The sequence below is a fragment of the Calidris pugnax genome, unplaced genomic scaffold (assembly GCF_001431845.1).
Source record: "Calidris pugnax isolate Ruff unplaced genomic scaffold, ASM143184v1 scaffold148, whole genome shotgun sequence".
In the NCBI taxonomy this organism is placed as follows: domain Eukaryota; kingdom Metazoa; phylum Chordata; class Aves; order Charadriiformes; family Scolopacidae; genus Calidris; species Calidris pugnax.
In genome coordinates, this window is record NW_015090926.1 from 1,961,462 (window position 1) to 1,989,381 (window position 27,920).

The window sequence follows — 27,920 nt, forward strand, 5'->3', positions numbered from 1 at the left end:
CATTATTTTGCCTTTCTGAATTCTCCTGCTAGAACCTCAGCTGCAACAAGGCATTATGTAGCCTGATATGACATCAAAGATGACCCTGCTCTAAGCAAGAAGCAGGACCAGATGGCCTCCCTGAGATCTCTTCCAAGTTAAATTATTCTCCAGTTCTACGGCATTTGGGAAGCAGATGCTCATCAATTTATATGGTGATGTAATGTCATTTTCTCTATCTTTTGTTCCTTTCCTGAAAATTTCTAGCATATTTTTTGGTTTTGAGACCAAAAACCAAATAAGAGCAAATTCAGGGACAAAAACTTGATCAGTAAGTAAATAGTGACCTGGTATCTTCAGGAACATTTAGATTTTATTTTGAGTGGCAACTCGGAGTTCATTACTGGTGTATGTGAAATCAAAACACTGTTACTACAATCTGGTCTGTAATTACACAATATGATGCGAATATTAAAAAGCAAAAAGACTGTTAGAAATAGTATATATAATTTATAACAAGTCAAGGAATACACTCAACTTACTACCAGAAAACATTTGCTTTATTTCCAAATACATTTTTCTGTTCTTGTATGAAGAATGTATGAATCTTATATGTACTTATATGCATATGATTACTTATACACCAGATTCTTGAAGGTGCAACAGAGACTAGAAAGCAATTATTTTTTTTGTTCAGGGAAACAGCAGTAAGAAAAAGCATTAAGCAAGTGATAAAAACCTGAAAGCCTTTGGCAGATTTTACTTAGAAAAGCTTCAGATTTTAGCAAAACACTCTGTGTAAAGAAATTAATTTTTAAAAAAGGAGAATGAATACTATGATTGAAACTTTGCTTTCTTTTTGAATTACTCTCCATCAGAACAGAATATATAGTTAAGTTGTCTGCACTAGATTTTAATTAGAGTTTCAGAGGACCCACTTTTCAAGATAGGTATGAAATGTCAGGGAAATGTCACCTTCATCTTTGAAATGATTAGTAAATCTTCCAAACACACAAATACGTATTAGAGGTCTTTAAGGAAGCAGAGTACCTCTTAATGGAGGCTAGCAATAATATTTCCAGAGACATGGTACATTTTAATTATTATATACTAAGCAACCTTTCCGTTAAAAAAAAAAAAGGTAAGATTTTGATTTCACCTAATTATCATCAAGAATGTCAACTGTACTCTAGAGAAGATGACTGAATGTACTGTACCTAAGCTGAGGCACTGAGATCCCGTCCAATAGCTATTTTTGAGGAAGGAAAAAGTAGACTTTTTCAAGGCAGATAGAGAGAGGTCCCTGAAATTCAATATGGAATTTCTGCTTTGATTAATGAATGTATCTGTATATCAACAAATCATAATACATCTCCATTCACTGACTGCATAATGGTGCCATTATGCACCAGGAGAATTGTTTTCAATAAAGGCAATTTAACAAACTAATTCATATGTCTGAAAACTTAGAGCAAAATTTAGAATTAGTACATATTTTAGAAAAATTAAGTTTCAATGCCATTACCTTATGTAACTGGGAAAACACGTAACAGAAAAAATGAAGGCTTTTGTCCTACAAAAACCTCAGGCTGGTATGTGCATGTTCAGATATGAATTCTTCCACTGATTTCAAGAGCCCTATTATTAATCAATAGTGCTACTATTAACTGAATGTACAAATATTTTATTAATTCTTACACTATCACTTTACTACTTTCAAGTCATCAAAAATCATCAAATTTCAGTCTGTACAACACTTGCTATAGCTGGAAGGGAAGTACCTGGTCACAACATAATCCTTCCCCTCCTTGGTTGTCATTGCCACATCACAGTAAGAGATCCCCAAACATACAGACAAGGCCTCTCTCGCTATAATTCTGTATAAGCTCATGAAGTTGCAAAAGGAGAACACAAAGGAGTCTATATTGAGGGCTCCTAGTTGTACTGCAGTACCAAATGTTCACAACAGCAAGAGAACCTACATCATCTCACACCCTCTGGCAGCTCACCATCCAAAAAACCAAGATGATGAACTAACTGCTGGTCAAAGTCACCATCTGCCAGGGTAAAACCTTGCTCAACATTCAGGCTGTGCTGTTGCTTGAGAAAACCAAGAATCACAGCAAACCAAAGAGCAGTGGATGAACTACTCCCACTGTTACAGGCAAGAAGTAACCAAAATAACCTGTACCACAGTCATGAATTGATGCAAGGTAGGAGAATACAAATGAAATGGAAACGTATTACATTTCTCCAAATACTCTCCCTGTTTCCAAACATTTTCATCTTTCTAAGCCAAATGTAATTTTTAGCCTAGAAACCTGTGGTTTGGCAGTTATGTATAATAACAACATCAGTACTAGCAACCCGTGAGATTTCATGAATGTGACTTGAAACTTCAAGAATATAACCATAGATTTTAAAACAACATAAAGCTCAAAATATGTCAGAGAAAAAATGTTAAGAGATCACAAAACAGGCAAACTAAACGAACTGTGAGGAAATTTTATATTTCTATCATCTAAACATTATAGTTTGACAGGTGACTATGAAAAGCACATGCTTTATTAGCTAGAAATACGAATATATCCAGAAATCATTTAAAGTTAACAATTCTTAGAAGCATTTTCAATGCAAAGCAGTTAGTTTTATTCTGTACTTTACTACTGTATACATCTGTATACATCTGTATACAGCTGAAATAGTTTCAGGCATGTATGACCCAAATTCTACAGAAATAGAGAAATACAGTAGCGCTAGAATTGCTGCCCCAGAGTTGTAATCAAGATCAACACAACAGCTGTCATTTGAAGTGATGAAGTCCTCAATGTGAAGTATGTTTTAAAACTGGTTACGTAGATGCATACAGACACACACAGACTGCTCTTGCCACCTTCCTTTTGAGTTAAAAACCAAAACCCAAAACCTAATCTAGAAAGAACATTTTTGATAAGGTAATGGAAGAAATTGATTTCTTTTAAATATATACGTGTCATGTTGCATTATTTTGAGTACTGTGTTCAGTTCTGGGCCCCTCACTACAGGAAAGACATTGAAGTGCTGGAGCATGTCCAGAGGAGAGCCACCAAGCTGGTGAGGGGTCTGGAGAACAAGTCATACGAGGAGAGGCTGAGGGAACTGGGCATGTTTAGTTTGGAGAAGAGGAGGCTGAGGGGAGACCTCATTGCCCTCTACAACTACCTGAAAGGAGAATGTAGAGAGGCGGGGGTTGGCCTCTTCTCCCAAGGGAATAACGACAGGACCAGAGGAAATGGTATGAAGCTGCGGCAGGGGAGATTCAGATTAGATATTAGCAAGTATTACTTTACTGAAAGAGTGGTCAAGCACTGGAACAGCCTGCCCAGGGAGGTGGTGGAGTCACCATCCCTGGAGGTATTTAAGAAACGTGTAGACGTTTGTGGTGGGGTGTAGTGTGTGGGGTTGTGGGTGTGGGGTTTAGTTGGTGGGTTTGTTGTTTTTGTGGTGGTTGTGGTTTTTTTTGTTTTGTTTTTTTTTTAACGTGGTTAGACTCAATGATCTCAGAGGTCCCTTCCAACCACTAAGATTCTGTGATTATCAGTATTTGTTCCAAATCTCTATTTGACTAAATTGTGATAAAACCAACTGATCATTTTTCCTCCACCAAATACGGACACTAGCGTAGAAAATAAATTCTGTGTCCTGAAGTTTTCATGTACTCCACATGAAGTAAAAAGGCAGACAGTGATTTTGGCACTTGTTAACAAATGACAACATTCCATAATAGCACTTCCTCAATTAAATGGTTTTTTACTAAATTAACTAATAAACTAAATTAAAAGTTTTAGGTGGCCAGTAGATAGCTTAACTTGTAAAAAAGTTAACACCTAGCTCTTCAAACTGATAAATATTACTTAAGCACTAACAGAACTTCATCACAACCACTGACCTAATAAAAAGAAGTAGTCATCCCTGCTGACCTATGTTCAAGAGACCCATCAAAATAGGGCAATTTTAACAGAGTAAAAACTTGGTGAAAGACAGCTATATGCAATAATAATATAAACCCACAGGTGAAGAACCTCTAGGCTACATCTTGCAAGACGTATGAACAATTTTACAATGCAGATGGCTGAAGTACCAAACTACGCATACAGTGCACCACACAATGAACACAGTAGATTAAGCAGATAAATACAATTTCTAGGCTTTTTTATGTGAGGATCCGGAGTGTTGAACAGTGAAAAGCATGAGAAACAGCGCAGAAAATGGCCAAAACCCCTCAATTCCTAGTGGTGTCTGCAATGGTCAGTAGATGAAATAAGGAAACCGAAAATCACCCAAAGCCACCACAAGCATGCTGGTGAATCCCTGGAGAAAAGTGTACATGCCAAAAAATGCCACCTGGAACTGGAAATTATCTTTACTAACCACAAACTTAAAATAACAGTAATAGGCTTGCCTGAAAATACCCTGCAGACAGAGAAACACAAACTGCTCTTTTCCCACTACTACCAAAACTGGTGTTCTGGTTATTTTAAACCTCCAAAATTCCAGATAGGAAGCCAAGCCACATTTCAGCAAAGCACAAAGCATTACTGTTTTCAATCCTTTATTCCTGATCTGACAGGCAAAGCTCCTCTGGTCCCACTGACTACAATGACATCATTATCCTGATGAAATATGTTTTCATATAGCAAATCTGTCTGGCAGTTAGTAGGGAGGGGATTAGAAGGCAGCAAAGAGAACAATTACAGCTATGAACTACAAACAGGTGAATTATTGCTGCCATGGAGGCTAGTCAAAAGATGTTCCAGAAGACTACAGGGAATACAGAGCAAAGACCAACGAGAACAACAGTTTAGGGGTTTATTCCTAGAGATACTGAAAATAAACTTTCGCCTCTCATCAACTCAAGCTAAGGTGCCCTCCAAAAGGAGATTTCCTAAGGAGGACTTCATCTCTTTAGAGTTCAGCATTTTGTATCCAAAGGAGAATACATGGATAGACAACTCAAGTAACTAACTGGGTGATGTACCAGCTGCATAAAGTCAAAACTGAAGCTACAGGAGCAAGTAGTCTATATGTCAGCCAACAAAGAGAATGCTGTACAAACTGGGGGTTATGCAGCCAAAAAGATAGCCAAATAGAGTATTTATAAATCTATCATGAAGTGAATACAACATGCTGTTAATGACTGCACTTAATACACAGTTCAATTACTTTAAGTAGAATGCATTACTCAGAAGGAATGGTATAGTCTTTCCAGATCTCATTAAATATATATTCAAAAAGCTGTGTTTGGATTTGGTTGCTTTTTAGTCATAGATACACACAGTAATGCCTGCTAAAGAAATTTGTCTGACACATCTAGTGGTGGAGTCCAGATTTTAAGCATGCAAGGCAAAGAAAGCCTGGACCCTGGAAAAGGATTAGAGGCATTGAAGCAGCTATACCCTGAAGCGCCAACAGCTGCTAGGGGAACAGTGGCCAGAAGTCAACATGTAAGGAAGGAACAGACAAAAAGAGTATCCTCTCTATATTGCATGATCTCGAAATCCACAAGTAAACATAAGTCCTCCAGGGTTCATAAGACACCAAGAACTAAATATTTGATAGTTGCAGACTCCCAGGTAGTAGGCAGGGGTTTGCAACCCAACTTTAGCAGAGGTCCACGCCAACCTACAGAAGACAATACTCCATCAAAGGGAGGACAGTGGGGGGACCCCAAGTTTTTCCTAACCTCAAAGGAACTTTCTGGAGGCCCAGCCACTCACTACGTGAACTCGCCAGAGCTGCATTGTCTATAAGTTTACTATCATACTGTTCTGACCAGCCTAAGGTAACATTTATTGGATTCTGCCCTCTCCACACTACCACCCAGAAACTGGCACCTACCAATGAAGATCCCTCTTATTACTCATTGACTGCTTCTAACTGACTCATTGCTGGCTTTAATGAAGCCACTGTGGCAAATGCTATGTCAAGTGATGTAAAATAGCATCATATGTGTTATGTGATCTGACAGGATGTAAAGCCTTTTTCTTCCCCCAATAAAGCATGTTACTAAATATGGGCTGGCGATTGTATCCTGTTTAGAAAATCATATTGTGAGCGGATGGATTTATCATAATAAAACAAAGCTTCACAGAGTTAACCCCAAATAGCTTCAGTCAGATGAGACACAATAAATTCTTAGCCAGATCCACATTTATATTAGCTGTAGTAAAGAATACAACCTATCATTTCATAACTAGAAAGATTTTGTAGTAGGACTAGATTCAGATCTGATCAGGTATTTCTGCTTGACAGCTAGCACTGTCGGAATGTTATGTTTGCTTTTGGTTTCCACAGATCCCTGCATCAGTTTGATAACATAATCAGCTTGCATATTAACAGATAAAATGATACAGCAACTTTGTGACAGCTGTAACACACGACTTTAGCAGCATATTTCAGGTAGGCTTAATGAGTAATCTTTGTAGGATGCCATTTTAAAATTAAGCTTTTAATTCTATAAATAATATATATACTAGTATATTCTTGTTCAGAACAGACATGCATAATACACTACTTTTTCAAATAAGGGAAACAGCAAACCAATATAGTGTTTGATGTTTTTACACATTAACTAAACACCACTACAAATATCTGCCAGTTTAAACAACAGAAAAACAAAAGTGCAAACCAAATAAACAAGGAGCGTTCTTTACAGTCTATGGTCCACTGAACTCACATCATACCTCAGATCACAGCTGTATAAATCATAAACACGAACAAAGCTATTCTGAAGATACATACATCAAGGAGGAAAGACTCCATGTTCAAGTCTCAGTAATGGCACGGAGAGTAACAGATTTCAATCCTACACAAGGTGAATTTCATAAACTGTATCAAGCAGGATAAGACAAAATAAATTAGGTAACATTTCTCCTGCAGAAATACAAAAAGACTTTGAGTTGTTATGCTCAGTGTCAAGACAGAAAGAGTCTTTCACGTGTTTCAGTCATTATTCATTAAAAGAGGACTGTCCAGCCAAGTGGTCTCTCCTCAAAGTTCATCTGTAGTACCTATTAAGCATCCTCAAGCTGTTTGTCAAATCAAAGGCCAGCCTTCTCTGGTACAGAAGAAACTTCTTTCACTACATCCCCCCCAACCCCCCCCCCCAAAAAAAGAATCAGTAATTTCTATAGATTATGGATATAGTTATGTATGACTTAATGTATGAACTTAAGTATGTATTAAGAAATAAGTATATTGAAGAAGTGAGACAATACTTCAAACACCTTAGTTTGAAATCCTTATTTCCTCACTCATTTTCATCACATATTATAAAGATACTGCTCCTGAGATCAAATTTAGAGAAAATGATCCATATAAACAGTGTTAATTTACAAATTATATGAATAAATCCCACAGACTGAACAGATCAAGCACACAAAACCAGCAAGCACCTGAAGTGGACCAAAACCCTCTCATACACAGCCACAACTTTGGATACTAACACACTGACTTTTAGTAGAGCTCTGCTAACAACCACATTAGTGATCTTAAAGAGGATGTTTCCCCAGAGAGCAGCCTTAGAAGAAAACAGTCACATTTTTCAAAAACCTATTTCATTGCCCCATATAAAAATTACTTGAAGACAAATCATCTCTCCATTAACAGTACTTACGTAGTTGTCACATATTATTGTAGCCTGGAACTTGCACCAATGATCACTAAACAAGCAAAATTACACTGTAACGAGATCCTATTAAGTAGGAAATGCTCACAATTCCCATCTGCGGTTTTGTCTTTTTGTCCCCTTCCATAGACATTAAAACATCTCCTCTTTATGCTACAATAGCAGCTAACTTTTACAGCAAACTAGTTAACATAAGAAAAATGAATTTATATCAGCTGTTCTGAACATTCATTTTCCTTGAGGACTGGGGTCTCTCTTTCACACTAATGAAAAACCTGTGTACCTAGAAGTTTCTTTTTTGTTTGGTTTTTTTTTTTTAACCCAGAAATTACTTTTTACCTTTTTTTTTAGAACTCTAAAAATAAGAACATATCTTCCCTCGCTTAAAAATAATACAAAATTCACGTCCTGTTTTAGTACAATGGTATACAGTCACTGCAGTGTAATGCCTGCTCGGTCACATCAGTTTCTCCTGTATTGTGACATTCTCTGCTCACCCAGGATGAATTCAGTATAACAATTAACAAGTGCAACTGCTCTAGAGAGCTTCCAGTACAGAAGATGAAAACTTCAGTTTACCACGACAGAGAAGTTGTGAAGACTGTCAAGCATTTCATTTTAGCCCCCCTGCCCCAATATATTCAAATTTTCACTTCTGTCTCTCCTACTTACAGTTCTTTGTTTTCATTTTTATCATAGGCACTAAGTAAATGCTAAATATAGGCTTCCAGAGTGAGACCATTTCAGTTATGTTAGCCATTGTGAAAATCCTCATTGTCACAAAGTTTTGGCAAACCTAAGCAAATTTAATTTAAAGGTGGAATGACAGAAATTTATATTACGTATAAACCCAAACATTGAGTGACTTTATTTCACCATAGTACTTGAAGCCAAGATCTGGATATAAACACGGTAATTTCGAGACACATCAAATATTTCCAGGTATAGTTCCTAATTCTTAAACTTCTCAGGCCGTATCACCTGTATTCTGTATTTTTCTTGATTATACTATTTATGCCTTTGTTCAGCACCCAATGCATCACTGTGGCAACCTGCTGAAAAAGGCAAAGCCACAGCCTCATGGAAATATTCTCTCTCATGGAGTTATACTTACACTGACAACCTATATAACAGCACATGCATCTTGAAATTGTCAAGTTGGCTCCATTTACTTATCCTATCATTCAACTAATCTACAAAGCAACAAATTAAAGCAGTTCGTTAATTCAGCAAGCAAGTAAGCATCCATCAGAAGATCAATGTCAGGGTCCTAAGTACACTGACAGGCTTCAGTGGCTCTGACCAGACTCACTCGGAGATTCGTACCACCCCTGCCCATGTGCCCACCAGCCCTATTTCAACGCAGCCCTAGGCACCAAGTCCTGGCCTGAGCTGTATCGTAGAATCATAGAATCATAGAATGGTTTGGGTTGGAAGGGACCTCAAAGATCATCGAGTTCCAACCCCGCTGCCATGGGCAGGGACACCTCGCACTAGAGCAGGTTGCTCAAAGCCCCATCCAGCCTGGCCTTGAACACTTCCAGGGATGGGGCAGCCACAACTTCCCTGGGCAACCTGTTCCAGTCTCTAACCACCCTCAGAGTAAAAGATTTCTTCCTGAAATCTAATCTGAATCTTTTTTCTTCCAATTTAAAACCGTTTCCCCTTGTCCTATCATTACCCTTCCTGGCAAAGAGTCCCTCCCCAGCTCTTCTATAGGCACCCTTCAGATACTGAAAGGCCACTATAAGGTCTCCCCGGAGCCTCCTCTTCTCCAGGCTGAACAATCCCAGCTCCCTCAGCCTGTCCTCATAGGAGAGGTGCTCCATCCCTCTCATCATCTTCATGGCCCTCTGCTGCACCTGTTCCAGCCGGTCCATGTCCTTTCTGTGTTGAGGACTCCACAGCTGGACACAGTATTCCAGGTGGGGTCTCATGAGTGCAGAGTAGAGGGGCAGAATCACCTCCCGAGACCTGCTGGCCACACTTCTCCTGATGCAGCCCAGGACACGGTTGGCTCTCTGGGCTGCCAGCGCGCACTGCTGGCTCATGTTGAGCTTCTCGTCCATAAGCACTCCCAAGTCCTTCTCCTCAGGGCTGCTCTCCAGCCATTCTCCACCCAACCTGTATTTGTGCCTGGGGTTGCCACGTGCCAGGTGCAGGACCCTGCACTTCGCTTGGTTGAACCTCATGCAATTTGCACAGGCCCACCTTTCCAGCCTGTCCAGGTCCCTCTGGATGGCATCCCTTCATAGGTACTCGTCTCGAGCCCTGTCTTCTGGATGGATCCTTCATACCTATGTTGTAGCTTTCTCCAGTCCTGTGTTTGGTTCTGTGCCCTGGACAGAGTTCAAACCTACGTTACAGCTTTCTCCTCAGCCCTTTCTCTGACCCCTTTTCCATTTGCTCCTGACTGGTCTCCTAGGTGGAACTTTGAACCTGATTCATTGTTCTGGGGAGAAGTTCTCTCCGGAGCTGCCCATGGACCCTATTACCATCTGGCCCTGCCACTGTGCTCAGACTTTGTGGGATGGATGGCACCCCCTCAGTGAAGGCACTGCCCAGCCTATGGTCACCCTCATGCCTGGGATCACCCCTCCTCTTCAAGCAGTTGGCCCTTGCTGCACTCTATCAACCATTTAGGGCTCATCTCCAATCATATCTCTGGATATTGTCCATGCAAGGAGATTTTAAAGTGCAATCGAATCTCAAAGAAAGAAATTGAGGAAGCTTTTCCCCTGTAATTTGATTCATATATATATCACAAACTCCTGTGATACACTGAGACAGGAAATACCTATAATCTCATTTCTCTCAAAATGTTGTGTTTATGAAACATAATAACACTGCCAAATGTTAATAAGAAGTCAAATGAAGTTCCTGTTCCAACTGGTTATAATAACTGCCTAAAAGGGATAATAGAAAAGAAATTATTTGACCAAGAACTTTACTTGCTCAAGTAAATGCTGATTAGGAACCAAAGGACCAATTAGGAGCATGTAATAAACAGATGATCTAAATTCAGCATCTCACATATGCTAGATTTGAACTTTTTTTTCCCCAGAACAACCTCCTCTGCCTTCCCTCCAGCCAAGACAATCATAATGTATTCTGGAAGAGGATATTTCCTTTTTGAGTCAGACAAAGCAAAATGTGGAGGCAGGCAAGTCATTCTTTACTACTCTACTTAAAATTTGGCATACTGTTTCTGGAGGTTTTTTTGAGTTGTACAGATCTATAACCGAGTTTCCAGACAACACACTCTTACTTTCTGCAATTAAGAAACTTGGAGGTAAAAAAGAAAAAAAAGGATTAAAAAACTTACTTTGCTTCCAGAAAAATTCTGCAGTAACTTCCAGAAAACAAACCTGCTTTCAACCCACATAATCTTACAGATCAAGAATGTTATTTGATTAAAAATAGAAGTAATTTATCAGAGTTCAATAGCGCCCCAAAAGTAAAGGCTTTCAACCGTTTTTCAAGAATGATATATTTCCTTGCATCTTCATTGTGATACTCCAAGCTTGCTTTCTTCTCAGGATGAGGACATTAGTTTCAGAAACTCCTGGATATCTACTGTTATCTTAATGCAAATGTCATCGCCTTTCTCAAACTACCGTAACACCACAGCCAAATAAAAATAGGTTTCTTGTGGCACACTTCCATACCTCCCTAAAAAAAAGTTGAGGTAAGTAATCCTGGAACTTTTTGACTGGATTACAGCGACTACCACATCTTACACAGGACTTCCACTTTCCCTACCGTTAAAGACTTTTTTCGGGCAAGATTTTCAAAATATCTGTTGAAAAGTGGGCTTCACCTGTTTGGATATTAATATCTAGTATTCTTTATGGCTTTGGTTATGCAAGGGACTAGCAGACATGAGTCACAGCTTGATGTCAGGCAGGATACTTTAAGCAATCTAAAAATGCCATCAATGTTGATACTCAGGCACCTGGATCCCAAGTTGACCAGAAATGTTTTGCATCTATCTTACTTCAGGATGACCCAAGGGAAAAAGTTCAGTGATATATGAAACACGCTATTTCATTTACCCCACTGCTAAAGATCACCAGAATAAAACCTAAACAGGAAAGAAAAAAAAATTATCTGGTCTGTATCTTAAGGGGAGTGCTCTGAAAAAATTATTAGATTGCCATTCTGGATTCTCAGTCGGTACTGAGTAAGAGCTTCCCCACATGGCACAAAAGAGCAGAGGCCACAAAGCAAACCATAAAATCATATGCTTCAAATCTGGCAATAAACTACCAGTAGCACTAGATTAAAATCATAAATTCTAATTTCAGGAAATACAGAAGCATAATTGTTGCCTTTAAGAACAAGGGCATTTCTAACCAGCCACTTGAAAAGAAAAAAATAAAAGGAGAGATGATTTAAAGCAGCCAAATTCTATCACATTATTTCCTGTGTGTCGCCTAGAGGCTATAAGAAGTTAATAATCACACTAATTCAGTCCCATTGCTATGAAAAAAGATGCAAGAAGCCAATGGTGATAATTCTGGGAAAGAATTACTATTTTCCTCCCAGCACACAGAGAAATATTCCAACACATACTGAAACATACACTGGATATCAGTATGTGATTTCTGTTCAAAGGGAAACTTGAGTGAAGCCTTCCTAATTCTCAGAGAATATTTTGACTGAAAAAACAAATCTCCAGCGGGTATGCGATGCTGCAACTCTACTCTGATGAAGCCTCCTTCCTCAAGGAAAATTGAAAGCTCTTGAAATATTTTTGGCAGTTCAAGAGAAGTATATATACTTATCTCAAGTACATATACTCTCCTTCATATGGAGAGGATGAACTAATTCTGCACTTAAATATTCTGAGAGTTTTGTTTACTCTGAATGAGCAACCTCCCTCCATTTCTTCCAAAGTTCACTCGCACTTCTAATTTTTCCTTTCCCCAAGACTAAGTTATTGCTCAACACTTTTGGATAGATAATATGCAAACTTTAAGAAATACACAATTTCTGAGCTGTAGTCTAAGAAAAGATTACTGTCGGGTTAATCTTTTACTTCAGAATTTTCTAGGGCATGTTCACTGGAAAGAGGCTTGACAGCTCCACTGACCTCCTGTCTCGTAAATTCTGGACCAGTCAGTAATACCCACGTGGGACAAAGTATGAATGAGTTTATCTGTCTGTTACCTTATTACCTCCTTTTAGATTGCTTTTCCTCTGATGTATGTGTCAGGGAAGCAGAATTTACTAAGAGAAGAAACAGAAACTAGACATACTTACTCTGGGAGTGAGAGGAACTGAGCTCATCTTCCACACTTCCTAGAAGCATCTGACATTTGGAGCACTTTTGCTCCATGTCAAGTTCTGGCTGTAAGCCAGAAACACAGGTCCCAGCCAACAAGCCTGGGAAGCAGCCCAAACCAAAGATCACTTAGTTGAACTTTAGCTGTCCAGGCGTTCAACAAATACAACTGGTTATTTTCAAGTCTTTTATGAATTAAGAGGCACAATTTCTACAACATGACTGCACTGGCAGTGTTTCCTCTGCTGAGACAAAAATAAGAGAAAGGATAAGAATACCAATATTGCACAAACATACTTTGGCCCTGTTTCTGTTGACAAGGAACTTGAAATTTTGGAATACTGGAAGTCTACAAGGTTTATGAAGATAGAAATCAATAACTGTGAAATGCTCCCGTACCATTTCCTAAATACATGCCCTCATATAAGCTTAGTTTTATATAAATCTCGTGAGCCACAAATTAGTAGACAATTACTTACATGGACAGATAAGCAGGGGAGCTGTTTGGCGATGCATTACAAAACGTAGGAATGCCTCAATTCTTCTGAGTCAGTACCAAAAGGAGTAACAATTTTATCTCTAGCATCAAGTTTTCTGTTACTGCTGCAACGGGCTGTCACAGAAGCTAATCATTTCCCTGCATCTGTTCACAAATAAAGATCCTATATAGCCCGAGACAGTATGGGAAAAGGAGATCCCCCCAGAGTGCGGATACATCTCTCAGCAGATTATGTTTCAGGGCCTTATGATACAGCATCTAAAATGCATTTGATGACGCATCTTTAATCACATAAATGGAGTTTCATATCTATGTAGCTGACTTTAAAAAATTCAAAACATACAAATTGATCAAATTTGTCAATTATGATTTTAGTGAAAATCTTGAAAATATCTGCCTCAGCCCAATCCTGTGGTGGAAGACTCTAAAACTATTAGTTTGTTGATCACAATATTAGAAGGAGCACTGACTCATGAATTGTAGAAAGCAGGAATGGAAATATAAAGCACTCACATTTGGAAAATAAAAATGTATTTGCAGAATAATTTACAAATAATGAAACTAGAACTGTAGCACTGTTTCATGCATTTAATATTTTTTCTACCATAACCACTGAGAACGTTTTTTTTGTTTACCACAATCTTCACCAAAAACTGGCTTATCTTACTTTAAAGCAATCACTAAGAATAGGATCTCTGAAGTCTTTTAAAAAGGAATAACAAACAGCAAAGCCAATTAGATATGCAGTGAACTTTTCTTTTTCCCCCCATGGGGATAATTCTGCTGCAACAGATAAAATCAGAATTCCGAAATGTAAAGTCTCTGACTAACACCCATTTTTTATTACATCACTGCGTACAGTTTTAAGCATGGCACTCCCCTGGAATGGCGCATTAATAGTTAGATCCATCCCACTGGCTATGTCATGATATGATGCTTCAGCTTCCTTCTGCCCTGTGTACATTTCATGAGTTCATGTTGCAGAGACATTACGGTCTCCTTCCTGATGCATCTGCACACCAGAGCCTTCCATCCTAACGAAGCAGAACTGGAAGTCCTTTGAGGCGCGTGTGGAGAAAGAACAGTGACTTTGTATTGTTGCTCCACGGGCACATAGCTGCACAGCTCTTTTAGTTGGCTTACATGCTTTTGAAAACCACGCATTGGGTTCTTTCTACGTTACTGTTGTACTTTACTATTTGTAAAAAAAACCTCAGAAAAAAACAAAACCAAACCACCATTTCAGATCATTTAGACATTAGATAGATGAGAACACGCATTTTTTTCCTCCACTTTTCTGTGCCTCATATGGCTTTTTAAAACTTATCTAATGATGAAAAATTTTGATTATTCATAACTAGTCATCTGGCACTGAGCTCCACCTGCTGACAAGTCTTTGAAACATTGCAGAGCATGCATAGCAAGTCTCAGTTTTATCAGTGGTTCCAGTATAATGCTGCAGTATGCAAAATAGATCTATATAAAAACATTTCTATAGTGAGAAAAACATATAGTCTAAAATAGATATTCCTAAAACTAATGGGTTTGCACCTTAACAATATCTGGTTTTACTATGTAAGGAAAAGAACATATATTAAAATGGAATACAGATTTCACTGTATTATTGCTAAACAAAATTAATTACTATTTCATATTAACTAAATCTATTGCCAGGCTTAAGCACTCCCTGAAGATTTTCTATTCTGTAACAATTTCCAAGCCAATAATGAAGCTGAAATTTAAAGTCTTACTATGAAATGGAAGCTACCATCATTGAACTTAATTACCCGAGTAAATGTTTAACTGGCATTGCAATATTCTAAATATACCTGATGCTTTTATTTCTAATCAGTTCATTAGACATACAGAAGTTTTATTCTTGTTGTTTTCTTTGTTCTAATTATAGTGAACTACATTGTTCTGTTGATCATATTAGTAGCAAGAATAGCATATGTATCTTAGGATAAATGACAGGCCATATTTTCACCGGCTGAACATCTAAACACTGAGAAGTTAGTTCAAGCTTCCAGTTATTGGTTGATTTTTGTAAAGTGACATAATATGTAACAATTTGGATGCTACCATATTTGGCAAAAGACCAGCTGTTTACATGGAATAACGAGCTTTTTCTTAGTATCTATCTCCTTACTTTAATATAAGTAGAGAACAAAAAGTTAACTATGATTCTCCTGATTACATAGTGCACAGTAACATAACCGCATAACTCTAAGGTGCTCAAAGACATTCTTTTAAACTTGTAGCACCTTCAGCATTAAAACTATCTCTGACTTATACGGTTATCTCAGTAGAAAAGTAAAAATGCTAGAAGCAAGAAAATGTGTTTTACTTTTCCACATATTATGTCAAAATTGTTAAATGCAATGTTCGGGAATGGTAAAAAATAGATATTTTTTTTAACTCCTTGCTATGCTTTCATGCTTGAACAAAACAAAATCATCCAGCAATTTCCCTTTTTCTTTAAATGTGTACATGAACACCAATACATAGCTAACATTGTACAAACAATAAAATATATTGACCAAACTAAACCATACTGAAGACACTAACAAAATATGAAACTTCCTACAGTTAACAGATGCAAAAAAGAACAGGGAAATGAAGTTAGAACACATGTAACATGACCCTGTCTGTAAAAACACATCAAACAGCATTTCAGAATTTCATTCCTTGTTAGCATTCTATCATAGTGTTACCTAACATAAGAGATGGAAAACAAAACAATTTGTGAACTATTCCACTATGAAATTGGCTGTATTTATGATACCACATAAATAATTACAGAGACATGAAACTTTATAAAATTGTTTTGTATATCATGTTTTTAATTTTAAATTACCAAATAAAATCCACTTGTGACTGAATACATGAAAATTTACTTCATATGCATGCTCACAACACAAGCCAATTATGATTTTGTCATTCTTAGGAAAAGAATTTGTAAGACAAGTGTTTACAATGAATTTCTGAAGGGGAATAAATAACCACATTCAAATGCAGTATCAGACAACATTTAGATGAACTGCTTTTAGATAAAGAGGAGAAAACTAAATGGATTTATTGCTGAAGAAACAACGACCCTCTTGAATGATACCAGGATGAGCAATCAGCAGCAAGAACACTTCATTTCTGATCATTTAGCAGCTGTATAATTTTAAGGAGTTTTACTAAAAAAAAATAATCCCTCTATAAAAAGCGTCAGGATGCTTATTTATACAAACAGCCCATCAGTGTACCGTTTTTTCAACTTCAGATACAGTCAAGACTGCCCTCTCAAGGTACAGCAATTTGAAAAATGTTTAATTTAGACTGCAGTTCTATCTACCACTTTTTAGTCAATTTTACTAGGACAGGATATCAACCTAATAGTTGAACAAAATTTAAATGGTATTTTCCTGTCTTAAATAACTTATTCAAGTGAAATAACCCAGCATTTAAGATGTATTCTGTTATTTTTTATGGTGTATATGAATCATAAGACTATATCCTCTGATGCCAAAATACTAACATTTTTCTTACTCTTGGCAAATTTGACATATGCAAAAATGCATTTCTTGCATCATTCTAGAAATTTTGGTATGTATACCCTCCAGAAAAAAAAAAATCATCAATAACTTTTATTAAAAAAAATGTAGAGGTCAGAATTCTTCACCGTGTATTGTCCCTATATGCAAGGAATATTTTCTCTCGCCCATTGAAACAGAGATTTGGACAGCAGAAGAAAAAGTCTAATAATCTTGAACTGAGGTGGAACAATACCATTCTCTTGATTAGACTCATGATCTCAACTAACCCTTACAGACAATATTCACTAGCACTACTGCAGGATATTACATGAAATGACTAACAAGATAGCCTACTCTAAAAAGATTTCAAGCTTCCTAATCATTCACAATCATTATCCTGATCCTTCCTTTTTCCTTCTCCATCTTTTTGTGCTTTAGCAATTCTTCCTAGACCATGACAAGCATACAAGCTTTGTAAAATAATGTTTTGTACCAGGAAAAAAGGCAATTACCATCTAGTGCCTTGTAAACATTAAACATTAGAAGTGGAAGCAACAGAATACTGACAATTAAATGTAACTGTAGAATGGGAATGGAAGAAAAAACAAACTTGGCTCCACAAATAGAGAAAACAAAAGCACTCCTCTCAAATACAACCATTTCATTATCATTTCACTGAGTTACTGCTCTCTGGGTCAAAAGAAATGGCAGCCTAAACCTCTAAAGAGAACAAGTCACAAGCATCTCATATATGTCAAACCTAATCCATAAAAGCAAACAGTACTACTTCTCCCTTTAGTAAACAGGAAATGTTTGTTTGCTTTTTCATGGGGCCTACTATCTCTACACATAGCTGCATACAACTGAAAAAAGGAAGTCACACAAAATAGTAGCAAATTACTTATTTAAGTTACATGGAGTCTCATCATCACACAGAAAGGGTTTTTTTGATTACCAAGAGGACTTTTAAAAATAAGTTGCAAAGAAACCAGTGTTAGTCTCTGTTTAAAGAGTAATTACAGTACAGAAAATTCAGTTCTCAATTACACAATGTGTACAGTGATTCTAACAGCTTTTACAGTTTTCTGTCTACAACAGTGAAGGTATTTCAACCCAGGCAATGAAATTACCAATAGCTACTCAGTCATGTTTACTAAATCTATTTCAGGATTTACACTTTTGATTATTAAATAGTCTAATGAGAAACTAACATCAAGTGTACAGAAGACCAAACCAAGTCCACAGACATACAGACAGTGATCCAAGTTACTGCAACTTTAAAAAAATCACACACCTAAACTGTTTTTCTGAACTAGTCTCCACAAATGCAAAGTGAAGTTTATTCACTTCAGTCATCCCTGTGAATAGGTTGAGACTCTGATCGCAGGACTAATGTACAATAGCAAGGCCGTATAAGTCACTAAAACAGATGTAAAACTTACCATAGAAGTCACTGATCTGGCATCTTCCTCATAATTCACTACAGGTGGTGGCTCTTTTCCATCATTCTCTTGAACCTTTTGTTCCAGTAGTTCTTTCTGGGCTGCAAATTTTGCCTCAGAGCATCTTAATTGCTGAACAGTTTGCTTAAGTTCTTCGAGCGCTTGCTTTTGGCTCAGCAAGAGTACAATACTGCAGAGAAAAATAATAAACAATCTAAAATTACACATAATTTAAAATACATATTTTGTTTCATAAAAGATTTTTTTAAAAAGTATTAAAACTCCTCAACAGAATTATTTGTTCAAAAGCATGAATACATACACAATTCTAGAAAATTTTCAAAGCTACAAGACAATGCAAACAAACACCTACTTTGTCACTCTCTTCTCTCGATCTATCACAAAAAATGTTGAAATAGTAGATGATACTATTTTCGTCCACTTATCACTGAATATATAAACACTAAAGTTCCCTATCCTTTAGAGAAGAAATGCATTTTTAGATCATGATTTCCAGTGATGAGAAATCTGCCACAATCCACATAGTTGTTGGAATAATAATTTGCACTATTAAACTCACCTTACAAACAGTATAAATTTGTCTAGCATGAAGCTAGAAATATCTGTTGTCTCTTCTGGACTGAAAGATCCTCTACTGCATAAGTATTTCTGGCCTGCAGTCTAACATTTTTCTTATGAAGCTAAAAAAACTGAATTCTAAACTGAAAACTAGAAGCAATTTTTGCTTGTCTCCTGCATGTTTTTATGGCTCTTCTCTGAATAAGACTAAATACTCCAAGACAGACGTAATTCATTCATTAATGAAGGACAAGCAGATTACTTAGAACATCTATAGGTACCTAGATGACTCTATTACACCTAAAAACTGCCAAAACCAAAGATGGACAGAAGCTGCGTAAAAGACAGAACCATCCACAGTACAACATCTTAAAAAAACAAACCTTAAAAGCACCCAACTGGAACCCAGGGACATGTAGTCTATAAACAGATGAAAAATTCTCACAGTCTGCAAGAACAGATAAGCAAGGTAGAAAGACCAGAACTATGGAAAATGAAGATAGTGTAAAGAATAATCACAATACTCTGTCACTCTGTATCTTCCAAATAATCCCTGGAAGACAAGCCCTCTTGATGTTGAGATTGTTCCTTCATAAATTGATGTGGAGCCAAATCACTATTCAAATAAGTTCCAAAGTGATAAGGGAACCATCTGTCATAAAATCTTCATTGGCAGGAAAAGACAAAAAGCATATCCCTACAGATGAGCATTGAACTAAGCCACCAAAGAACAAAACTCCGTACAAATAGCAGAATGATCATTCATGTAGAAAGGGTAAGTATGATGAATGAAGGCACCATTAGAGGACCTGAAACCGAGGTTTGGCATGAGACTGCACACATTCTTTCATCTGGTCCTCATTATGAAGAAAAAAAGAGATCATCCTGTGAAAACGATGGCCTTCCATCATCAGCAGGGCTTTGGTGAATACGCATTGGCTAGAATAGTAACATCCAAAACACTGAATGGTTTCAATTCATCACAACCCAAAGATAACAAGACATACCCTGCAAGTTAGAAGTCATGAGCTATTCTCTTTCCAAAACTGGGAAAGAGATAGATTCTCGTCTAATTCGTTTGCCCAAATTCAACACAGAATACTCCCCATTCCATCTACGCATGGGGAACTAGAACCTGTAAAATTATTTGCCCGTGGCTTTCATGAGGGCAAACTTCATAGTCCTCATGGCTAGCCGGAGCTACTACCAACCTCACAGAGTGAGATCTTATGTGAAGAATCCTGGCAGGGCCAGAACAGAGCAACAGGTTGCGAAGTGGTAAAAAGGCAAACTGAATCAAACCCCAAATATTCAATATGCTACCACGTTGGAAGGGCAGATGGTATGCTTGACATACACATATAAAAATAATATATAATAAAATATAATTAAAACACTCTCTGGGTAGCAGGTGATACCATCCTTTGAAGGCAGAAAGGGATATTGGTGCCACAATAATAGCACCGATGCTGCTAAACACTGAGGAATAGATTAGAGGCCTAGAGATACACTTCTGCATATACTCTAATAAAAAGTGCAGTATGTGCAAAGATAAATTTGGAGCATTGGCAGAATTAGACACCAAGAAATGCTTTCAAACCCCAACTGAGACTACCACTGCAAAGTCCATAACAACTCAGAACTTGTGGTACTGAAGCTGTGTCAGAAAGAAGTGGGGAGACAGCAGAAGTCCAGACTGATTCAAGTAACGAGACAGAAAACAGGATGTTGCAGACTTTTACCACCATTTTGCCCAGATAAAGCAGACACGGAAGGGTGAAACTCAGAACCTTGGGTGAGGCTCAGCAGTAACAAAGGATCTAGAGCTCTTGCATTTGGAGTGGACCTCCTTACTTACTTTCCTGATGACAGAGTTGCATTGTACCAACAGAATGACCTCTGGCTCAAGAGACAAGTTTTTGTTTATTGCTCAACTACATTTACCTTTCACCTTGCCCTGCAGTGCTAAGGCTAGTCCTGTATGCTATGACAGCAGTCAAGAACATGCAACAGTTGGATGAGTTCTAGGGACCGTAAGTATGTGCAAAAACATCCTGATCACTGTGCACTGCAGGTAAAAGGTGAAAACAGGGTCTGTTGGAGGAAGGCATGAGCAATGATAAATCAGACTCAGAACTGGAGTCATTTCAAGGAAACTTTTATCTTACAACTAGAAATCTAAGCCAAACGCCGTGCCTTTTTAATAAGACCTGCAGGTACTGGTGCAGTTTAAACTGAAATCATCTCAACACCACAAACACCCGCTACAGGATCAGTCAACAGAGCTTACCCACAGCAAGAAACACAGAGACAGTCTGAACTACTTTCAGAAAGAGACAACTGATAACAAATCAACACTAAGGTGGGGGCAAACACCACCAAACTCATCTAGTTAAAATACAGGGTTTTTTTTATCCTTTAAGTAACATGCAGCAAGAAGGGTAGGTCAAGAGCCAAAAAGTTGGAAAATATACTGTGAGTACATGTGAACTTCATCAAAGAAAGAAGAGGAAAATATTATATCAAAACATTAATATCATATATTTACATAAAGTTATAAAGTTTTGGATATGAATGAAATACTAGCCAACGTACCAAGAGACAAGATGCCTTCAACAAAGAGCTTCAAGACTTCTTCAGTGAATGAGAACAGGATTACCTGAGGAGTTGCATTCCATTCACTGATATTGTAAACTAGTATTTATAACCAGTTGAATAAGATTATGACTGATTGCAACAAGAATCAGAAAAAATAACTACAGGCAGAAGGCTTCTTTATCTGCTGCATTAACTTCAGTTTAGACTGAATCTTTGACATGAATATTTCTTCTAACAAAAGGTAGAAAAAAACCTAAAGATCTTGTCCAAGAATTACTCTTTATAATAATGTTTTATTTATGGCACTGTAAAACACTTATTAATCCTTATCCTTTGTTATTTACTATACAGTACTACAGGGTATCAGATCTACATTCAGCTTTGTAAAGAAAATGCAACAAAGAATGAATTTAACCCTATGAGTTCCAAACATATTATTGCATAAGAAAGAGTACATGTCTTGCACACGGCTCTGACTCCTTCACAAAATTGTATCTACCCAACGAACTCAGTCAGAGAGGCTATCTGAACTGACTCCTCTTCTTTCACCAAGCTGAAGTTAAAATACTAACCTAAGGTCCAGTTCTTGAGCCATCCCAACACTATGACAATTATATTAAACTAATGGAGATGCTCAATTCATCGATGAATTGGGATCTGCAGTGGGTAAGAGTTATTTTAGAGACAGGAAACAAACTTATTGTTGTGTTTCACAACAATCACTTCTACAAAAGCAGAACCAAATTAGTGGAAGTTTTTTCTTATTTAAGTCTTAAAAATTGCATTAGAGATCCTTTTCCCTGAAACTATTATATTTTGAAATTCGATTTGCACTTACTCAGACTTCTTTTCACAAGTCTTAGATGACTCTTCTATTTTTTTCTCCAGTTCCAATACTAGCTCCTCTTTGCTTAAAAGGTTTTGCTGTGTCTGAATCAGTTCTTCTATTACTGTTTTTAACCTGTAAGACATAGATTTTAGAAATCCACATTGTGAATACATAAACTGTATATATTTGGGAACATAAGAAGATAAGAATAAACAGTTTTCACGGTGCTGGGAGCTAGTGGAGCTTCACAAAAATCTCCATTGCTTCATATTTTTGTAATAATCCAAATAGAAGGACAGTTTCAAAAGTGACAAAGAGTGCAGACCGTACAATAGCATTTCAGGTAAGGTGAAGAGGCTGAAGTTGAAGAATACAAAATAATTATTCTGGATCTTATGATACTCAATAACTGGACTGTCATTTAGAAGATTAATAAGAAGTATCTAGTCACATAATAGGAAGTTAATCTTTGTAATTCCTTGACCAAAAATCCTGTGGACAACAGATACTTGTACATACTGAAACTGACTGGACAAATTCATGAAAGAAAAACATGCCTAAGGCAAATATAAACTACCTTTAAGGCTATTATGAACAAATACTACTTCCGTCTCAAAACATTTCTGAGCTGAAAATTATGGAGGGGTGAGAGATCATTAGGAGGAAACAGCATTGCTTGATCATCCTTTTCTTGTTCTCCTCCCTAGACTTTTCCCCACTGGCTAATGTAAGAAAGAAGAAAGTTGGTTAGGTCAATCTTTGGTCTGACCTAATGCAGTTAAATTTTTTTTGCCCATAGTCCTAAATTTATACCAGAAAGTGAACACCTTAAAGGCAGTAACACTTAAAAGAGATATTTGATTCCTGTTCCAAAAATAATATCACACTATAAAATTTCTCTCTCAAATTCACAAAAGAGTTTAAAGTGGGTGAATATAAGATCCATAACAGGACACATTGGAAACTGTATTGCAAATGTATATATGTAGGCAAATATGAATTTTATCAGAATCCTTTAACAGAAAAGCAGCATTTCATCTCTCACTTAGGCTGATGTCTTAGTTCTAAACAATGGGATACATCAGAGAAAGATGTTATTTGTCTTTTTGAGCTATGGAAAGCAGAATCTTTGAAAACTTGTAGTACTTTACTGAAAAGGCAGATTCAGCATATATATTTTTCCTGTTACTGTACTTAAGTACATCTAGATGTACATTTACATAGTTTAAGCAGGAAAAATCTCAATTTAGTAATGATGCAGAATATACTATGAACAGAAACATGTTTAAAGGTAAGCGATGGGCTTTAATTATTAAAGGATCCTTTCATAAGAAAGATGAAGATGCTTCAGGACTAAGGAGGAGTCTGACAAAGGAGACTGAAAATTCATATTAGAAAGATTATTTAAGTATCTAGTAAGGAATAAATTTACAAAAAGTAATCAGATTGCACAGGAAAAAAGAGAGGATGATTAATGACCTTGAAAGGGAATTAATAAAATTCACAGATTCTGTCATGTTGAGAAAACACAGGGATTAGTATAATCTGAAGAAGACACTGCAATGTATTTACATGCTACAGCTCACTGCTATTACGACTCACTATGATTTTGGTTTTCAGAATAACCTTCAAGAAATAAGTATCATAATTTGATTAAGCAGACGAATTTTTAAAAAAACTTTAAAAAAACCCACAACACACCATTGATATCTTATTTTGATCAGTTTTGCTTTCTAAAGGAAAAAAAACCAACTTCTAATAAGTGAAACATGGACTGAAATACGGTAGAGAAAACAAAAATATCATCAGCCAATAAAATTCTGCATTTTCCACTTCAAAATGGCTATGATCAATATAAAAAAAAATTAAATGTACAATTAAAAGATGCAATCTCACAGGTGACTGCATTGGACGACTTTATGTCAAAAAGGCTGATAATACAATAAGAACATAATAACCTCAGCAGGAGATTTGTTCCCTAGTCACAAATGATTAAAGATGATTGGTAAAAGTAATAAAAAGATTTAACTAGGCAATATATTAACAAAATACATAGGTAGCTTTATCACCCTGACTAGCTAAAAGCTCCATGAAATTCAATACAACAGCTACAACAGTGTTAGTAAGTTAATGTATTTTAAATTTATAATAATGACAAAGAATTTACTTTGGAAAATGAAAGCAACCACAGAACAAGTGGAATAAATATATTCATGAAAATTTTCTGCATGGCAATTTAAATCACTGACTACATCACTGTACTCACTGGTTTCATCAAAAGATTTCAGTACTTTTCCTAGAGTACTGAATGTGGAAACACTTTTGGGAAGATGAACCAGTGTGTTCCCAAGAAGGATTCATAATGGATTTGAGGCATTGTACCGATTAACTGGCAAGGAGAGGAACACACATTGGAAGTGTTGGCAAGTTTTCAGGGAGACTCAGGAGGAATATTTTGTGCAAAGGAACAATAAAACTAGCATGGGAAAGTGACTATAGCGTGAAAATACTATTTTTAGAAACTGGACCTTAAAAATGAGGACAACAGCTATGCGATGATCTGAGTAAGCCTAGGTACAATGTATAACAGCATATCCAAAGGATGAAAGGTTTGAAAAGAAAGACTTACGTTATTTGTAAACTTTCTGCTGTTAGATTATTCCACATGATCTCATTCGCTTGAAGGTTTTCATTTTCTTCTAGTAAAGATATATCAAACTCTATTTCTTGTTCAACTACTCCTGATGACCTAATTTAGCAAATAAATGTTACATTTTCAAAATTAATGTGTCTTTTAGTAAATGACAAAGCAAATGATTATATTTTGAATTATTTCAATTACTAGAATATAGTTAAAATTATGTATGAAATAATAGCAACTGGATACATATTATTTTTCCTTTGAATAAAGAACATAGTCTTAAAAGCATAGCGGATGATAAAATGGCATACAATTCTTTGAATCAAGACCACAGTATAACCAAGGCTCTCAAGGGCTTTCAATGTGAACGGCTTCACTCTTTGCTGATCCTGCTATAAACCTGCACGTGACAATTATCAATTCACATATAACAACAAAAAAAATAATGCAAGAAGTTTTAGGTCTATTTCTGCATATACTAATATAGAGTAACAGTTCAACAGATGGCAAATACAGCTTATTTTTAAAGTAAAAGACTTTCTTGCATGATCTGCACACTCTGTAGTCTCAGGCACGGCTCAACCTGCAATAACTGCAGAATACAGAGTAACTTGGAGTTTACTTTAAAATAGAATTTGGACAGTTAAGAGAAATAAACCTGAAAAACCTTGTTTAGCCCAGAATGCACACTGTGTCCAAATACACAGAAAATTAGCTAACACTGAATCCGGACTGTCATGTATAGGCTGTTACTAATACCAAAGTTACGGCTCTTCAGATGTAATAACTGTAACTGGAATTTTGTTTTTTCTAGAGCCAGTCAAAGGGATGGTTAAAGAAAGAGCCAGGTTAAAAACTTGACTTTCAGCCAGCTTTCTGTACATGCAAGAACAATTTTCAAATTAGGATAAAGCTTTACAAGCAACAATGTAAAAGGAATCAAATAGAAACAAATTCAACTCTTAGCACTTAAGCAGTGTTGCAGTTTAGTTCTGGGTTTTCTCAAAAAGAAACATCAACATGCACATCAAGACAAAAATTTATACCTGTGAGTATCTATGAAGTCATTATACTCAGAGTTTGGGTCTATCTGTTCAACCGAGGTCTGGATCTCTTTATGCACATTCACAATCTCTTCTGTTACAAGACTGGTGATCTGGCTATACTCATCCAAGATTCCTTTTCTAGAGAGGAAAAAAAATTCTAGTGTATAACATGGCACTGAAGGCATAGATGGCATTGAAGATGCTTCAAACTTTCAATTTGCTGTTTCTACAAACTCTTGTTGCAACTGGCTAAAAAGGGAAAAAATAAGACAATATATTACTCAAAGAAGTAACAGATCAATTTTGGCCTTCTCTTTACAGATTGGCTATGAGTGAGTGAGAGGTCTCTAAGATCACACTCCTTGTATTGATTTCAGTGCATCTACAGACAAGACAGCTAAACTAAAAACTGTAGAATCACAAGGAAAAGGAATGTATATAGCTTATTGATGACTCTCCTCTTCACAAAGGACTTACCAGGCTTGTTATGACCTACACTAGAGCTTTTCATGTTCTGATTGACAAAATAAATATATTATGGCATAAGGCAAAACGAGTCACAAAATAACAAAATACTGTGGATTTCCCTTAAAAAATGGTTTTCTTTATTGTTTTAACTATCTTCTTTCATACATTTATGACTTGTCATTCAGAAAAACATAAGCATAAATGACAAGTTAGTATATATTTACAAGAAGAAACAGAATCAAGAAAAAAGCTCCTGTAATAAAGTATAAGCAGCCCAGTGTTGTCTTAACCTGCTTCTGAGAGTGGGAAAAACCAAGGGAATAGGGAATGGTAAAAGAATGGGTGATATTGCGCCACTACTCTTAATACATCCTCAGAACACCCTCCTATTCTCTCTAACTTCTAGTTTTCCATAAGGGAACCTTCCTAATAATTTCCTAATTCCTGTTTATCTTTCAGAAAGTTGCTAGCTTACCAGGCTCTGAAGCATGGTGAGCTTTCTTAAAATACTGATGAATTTTGACCAGCCCAAAGGCACATGAAGAGAAAAAGGTATCAATAGATTTTTTTATGTCTTAAGCTGTGCTTTCTCTGTAAAAGCAGTTAAGTTATTGGATTTTTTTGAATAATTTTTCTGAGGACAAAACAGACAAGAGAAGGCCCTAAATCCTGCCCTGCCTGTGAAGAAAATGTGTGAAAAGATTCCAGAAAATAGTTCAAAGAGCATGATGAAAAGAAAGGCGAATGTTAACTACTGCAATGCCATACTGAAGAGAAAGGGAATAGATGTCAATTATCAAAAAATAAAAATAAAAATAAAATAATTAGGAATGTTAATTTACACTTCTTCAGGTTTGCCAGACTAATTCATCTGAAAAATCAGGATTATTAAGGAAGTATGTTTCCCACCAATGGGAAGCTCTATACCTGAAATCACCACCTCTTCTTGTACACCAAAGATACTAGAAAGGAGTAATTTTCTTACATTCATATTACATTAATTACAGTAATTTTCTTCAATTCAGAATTACATTCAGATCTCACAAAAAATTTCTAGGGAGTGACAAGAATATTTTTTACAGACATAGCAAAGGTGAGTCGATGCAAGAGGTTCTTGGCCATTATAAAATCCTTCAGTGAATCATCATATCTCATTATTCTGAAAAATCCACTTAATTACAGCACACAAATTTAACTGTAGCCTTTTGCTGTGATTTTACATAAAAAATTTACATTAAAAGGACTGTAATATAAATATCTATTTCATTTCAATAGCTGCACCAGGTATCTGGTGATGCTACATAGGCATCTGTATGACACTGCATAGGTCAGTTAATGGTGTCTGCACCACTGAAGCACGTA

The 27,920-nt window shown here is 36.6% G+C and overlaps 1 protein-coding gene across 1 annotated transcript in view; it reads right to left on the bottom strand.

Annotated features, from left to right (window-relative positions):
- Positions 1 to 27,920, bottom strand: part of FER (fer (fps/fes related) tyrosine kinase) — a 178,899-nt gene that overhangs the window by 109,108 nt on the left and 41,871 nt on the right. Inside the window, exons 7-10 of the mRNA XM_014951487.1 lie at positions 26,091 to 26,228; positions 25,033 to 25,152; positions 22,413 to 22,535; positions 18,398 to 18,587 (exon numbers count right to left, since the gene is read on the bottom strand). Of these exons, the coding sequence (XP_014806973.1) occupies positions 18,398 to 18,587; positions 22,413 to 22,535; positions 25,033 to 25,152; positions 26,091 to 26,228 (571 nt within the window). The remainder of the gene's footprint in view (positions 1 to 18,397; positions 18,588 to 22,412; positions 22,536 to 25,032; positions 25,153 to 26,090; positions 26,229 to 27,920) is intronic.